This window comes from Medicago sativa, chromosome 5 (genome assembly GCF_051527215.1).
Source record: "Medicago sativa cultivar Bolivia chromosome 5, Bolivia_mono, whole genome shotgun sequence".
In the NCBI taxonomy this organism is placed as follows: Eukaryota; Viridiplantae; Streptophyta; class Magnoliopsida; order Fabales; family Fabaceae; genus Medicago; species Medicago sativa.
In genome coordinates, this window is record NC_140753.1 from 47,502,706 (window position 1) to 47,506,825 (window position 4,120).

Consider the following 4,120-nt stretch of genomic DNA (forward strand, 5'->3'; position numbering starts at 1 on the left):
CGGCCTGGCGTGTTCCCAGCCCTATGCCATACGATAAAAAATATTTGTCCCAAAGAATAAAACTATCTACAAATTTCTAGATGCATTCATTACTCTTTTCCAACTATACCCTTTCTCTTGGTGCCGGTCTCGAAATGTGTACCTCAAAGTTGAAGTGTGACCTTACAACCATTTGGCTTCACAGGAAACTTGGCAACTATACCCTTTATTAATACTATTTAATTAAATAGAAAGTTTGAGTAAAAAAAACAAAAAATTAATAGGAAAATCATACTATAAAAGAAATAACAGGAAGCAAAGAATATATGGTTTTGGCGCTCTGTTTCTTCACTCTTTCATACACCCAACAGTTTTTGTATTCGCGCTCACTCCTTTCTTTCTCTTTCTCTTTCCATAACTAATTCTTGTAATCACTCCACCATGTCTCTGCCGCCTCAGCCACGCGTTGTCGAAGGCAAAATTTGGCAGACATGCGCCGGCCCCGGCGTCAAGATTCCAAAGCTGAACTCAGTCGTTTACTATTTTCCAAAAGGTCACTTGGAACATGCATGTCCTTCCCCACTACCTCAGACAGTCTCCTTTCTTCATGATCTTCATTCTTCATCCTATCTCTGCATCATCTCAGCGGTTGATCTTCTTGCGGATCCTCACACCGATGAAGTTTTCGCCAAACTCATCCTCACTCCGGTAACAATTGACGGTGGTGTCCAAGTCCAAGAACCAGCTCCTCCTGTGGTTCCCGACGAAGATGGAAACAATCTTGTTTCCTACGTCAAGACTCTTACACAATCTGATTCTAATAATATATTCTTTGTACCTCGTGAATGCGCGCGGTTGATCTTTCCAAATTTTAACAATCCAATGCCGTCTCAGGAGCTTTTTCTCACCGATGTTCAAGGCCAAGTCTGGAGGTTCAACTATACCTTTCGCAAGAATCCTGATAGACACCGTTTCTCTACTGGCTGGACTGGTTTTAGGGACGACAAGAAACTCGTCGCCGACGATTCCATTGTTTTCATGAAAAACTCTGCGGGAGAGTTATCTGTTGGAATACGCCGGCACATAAAGAAGGAGGGTGAAGAGGGAGGCTGGAAGAGGGAGAAGTTAACCGAGTTGGCGGTTTTGGAAGCTGCGGAATTGGCGGAAGCGAACAAAGCGTTTGAAGTTGTGTATTATCCAAGTCATAATTGGTCTGATTTTGTGGTGGATGCTAAGACTGTTGATGACGCTATGAAGATTGTTTGGAATTCTGGGATGAGAGTGAAGCTTCTTTTGAAGAATGATCAGTCCCTGGGAACAATCTCCAATGTGTCTAATCCTTCTTCGAATTCCCCTAATTGGAACATTCTTCAGGTACATATTTCATAATGTTTACAGTTTTTACCAAATACATAATTAGATTATTTGTTTGATAAATATTAGTGTTATAGTTGATACATGATTAATTAGATGTTGAAACTGAAACTATAATTAGATCATGGATCGTATACTAAAATTGCTGCTATGTATATCTTTGTTCTTTATAGGATAATTTCCAATTGTAATTATATTTTGTAACCATAATTTTCTGTTATGTATAGCTATCTCCGAGTGGTTTTGCAATTACATATAAAATAAAGGATGCACAATTGTCATCAAACCGAATAACATTAAACGAAGAATGGAGCTGGCTTTTTGACTGCAAACAGTTAGTCCGGACGTATTGTAGTCATAGATAAGGGGATGATTCACTTGAAGCCAGTTAGTCCGGACATTGTGCTTTGTTATGAGTGTTGTGTTACCATACCACATTAAGTCTCGAACTTAATTGATATGCAAGTTTAAGAACCTTCTAAGTAGGATCTTTATTTTAGCTCATGATATTAATTGATGTCAAAATACACATATACTATATATAATTTATCATATATTTCAAATGATCGATATTGACTCTTACCATTTTTTATCTTTTTATCATAGGTTAACTGGGATGGACCTAATATCCCGCAGAATCCAAACCTAGTCAATCCTTGGCAGGTTGAAGTTTCCAACATACCTGCACCTTCGACTTCCTCCTCCACTGTCAATCTCACCTCAACAAAAGCTCCTAGACTTGCTGAGAGTTCATCCCCCCAACAAATTCTACATTCAATTGCAGGGTCGAGTGGTACTTTGCCTGACGCGTAGCCAAACCTTGGTAGTCCTAGAGGTGCTGACTCGTTGCTTCATAACCATAAATAGGTCCAATGAGCCAAGCACCAAGTGAGGTATCTTCATTGGCATATCTGTGCAATATTGGTATGCAGTCACAATTAGGAACTCAGTGAAAATTAGTTTAACTTCTGTAAAAGTTGTGTCTGACTTCATTGTTTTTACTTACAAGCATTATTTTTCTTTTCAAATTTTAGAGTGAGTATACTGATGCAATTCTGTTGTGTAGATACAAATGAAAAGTGTTGCATGTCTGCGTGCGTGTACATCCATAAGAGATTACTTATTAGATCAATAATTCTGTTGCACTCCCTTTGTTTGTTATTTCAGTTTGCTTGGTTTGGTTTTTATCCCTTAAGTCCTTACTTTCTGCTTGCATAAATACCTTTGTTACCAGCTTGTGCCTTCCACTCACAATTTACGCAAATACAAATCTAAGTGAGTTTAGCAACTCAGTTTGAACATGAAATTTAAATCAGAGCCGTAATTTTAGTGAATGAATTGAATGCAAATTAAGGTATCCATATGATTCTGAAATTTCTAATTGTATCTAACTTTTAGTGATTGGTGGAAAATGATTGCTAGTTAGTTATTTTCAAGTGTCATACTTTGAGATCAGACTCTAGCTATTGATACAAATGAATATCAGATTCTAGCTAGTGATATAAACTTGAAATGAGATCCATAACACAATATAATTCTAGTTTCGGAGCTTAATGTCATATTGAAAAAGCGTTTTCAAGATACACAAAGAGTCTTTGGCCATTGATTAGGAGTTAACTATGTTAGCTAATAATATAAAATTGAATGCTAAATAGAAAGTCAGGTGGCAATTGTAAGGTGACTATATGTTGTTTGGGTCATCGTTTCATCCCGTAATTCAGAAGAATTAATTACTTCATTCAAAGGAATCGAGTCAGGCTCTTGACTTTCTATGTAAACCAAATTCTTTTCATACCTTTCATCCACTTCAAGTTCAACTTCAACTGTAGGTACATGTGAATTAGATTGATTTGACTCAACTCCTAGTTTTTCAGCCTCAAATGGATCTGGTACATGTGTGTTTTTAGCTTATGGTTGCTATAAAATATCCCCCCATTTCTTTAAAATATCGATTCCATTAGAAAAATAAATTGTGCAAGTACTATATAATTCTATTAGATAAATATTTCCAAAAATGAAAATACAAAGAGCTTATTAATATGCATAATATTTATGAAAATGTTTATTCAAAGCATTGAGAAATTAGCACAGATTGGAAAGTGAATCAACTCTGAGAATGAATGCAACTCAAAGCATTGTGTCTATTCAAAGGATCGATACACACACGGGGAAGCTCAGATAATGCAACAAGACATTGAATAGTCGTCTCCCGAATAAGCTGAACAAGGGGAGAAATAGATCTTTAAACAACCAGGACCTAATAAGTTTGAGAAACCTTAACTCTTTTGAAGCAGCTTCTCTTTTAATTAAGACAAGTTTTTGTAATGTCTAAGTTACAGCCAAAAATAAGTAAATCAGTGGAGTGTCCGACATGACATGTGATTCTTATGAGAGTAGTTCACAAAGCTTAATTAAACAGCTGATGATAATATGTGCATTCTCAATAACTGTTTCGTGTCCTGCATTCTCAATATTTACAGGTGATTCTTTCTTAGATGTTTGTCATCATATTCATCCCAAAACAACTATGGGTAGCATGCTAATACTTTGTGAAGACACAAACAGAATTTACATAAAGTATCAAAGATGCAATAGTAAATGCTAGTACTTTGTGAAATTCTGTACTAACTTCTAAAAAATCTGTTCTAATGGCTCCATTTTTTTCGCACTAGGAAAATACAAAACGAAACTAGAAAGAAAAAGTAAATAAAATTGTAGTATGAAAGCTTCAAATTCTCAACAATTACATCCTTAAAAAAGGATAAGT

General features: G+C 36.1%; 1 protein-coding gene across 1 annotated transcript; it reads left to right on the top strand.

Annotated features, from left to right (window-relative positions):
* Window positions 1-420: 420 nt before the first annotated feature.
* LOC146922521 (auxin response factor 17-like) lies at window positions 421-2,501 on the top strand. Its single transcript, XM_085710841.1, has 2 exons — window positions 421-1,353; window positions 1,960-2,501. The coding sequence occupies exons 1-2, from the start codon at window positions 421-423 to the stop codon at window positions 2,164-2,166; spliced, it is 1,140 nt and encodes a 379-aa protein (XP_085566967.1). The 3' UTR covers window positions 2,167-2,501.
* Window positions 2,502-4,120: the final 1,619 nt, after the last annotated feature.

Excerpts from the sequence above, each read along its gene's own strand:
- LOC146922521 (XM_085710841.1), top strand. The coding sequence starts at position 421 with ATGTCTCTGCCGCCTCAGCCACGCGTTGTCGAAGGCAAAATTTGGCAG. Across the intron at positions 1,354-1,959 it reads CTAATTGGAACATTCTTCAG|GTTAACTGGGATGGACCTAA; the intron begins GTACATATTTCA and ends TTTTTATCATAG.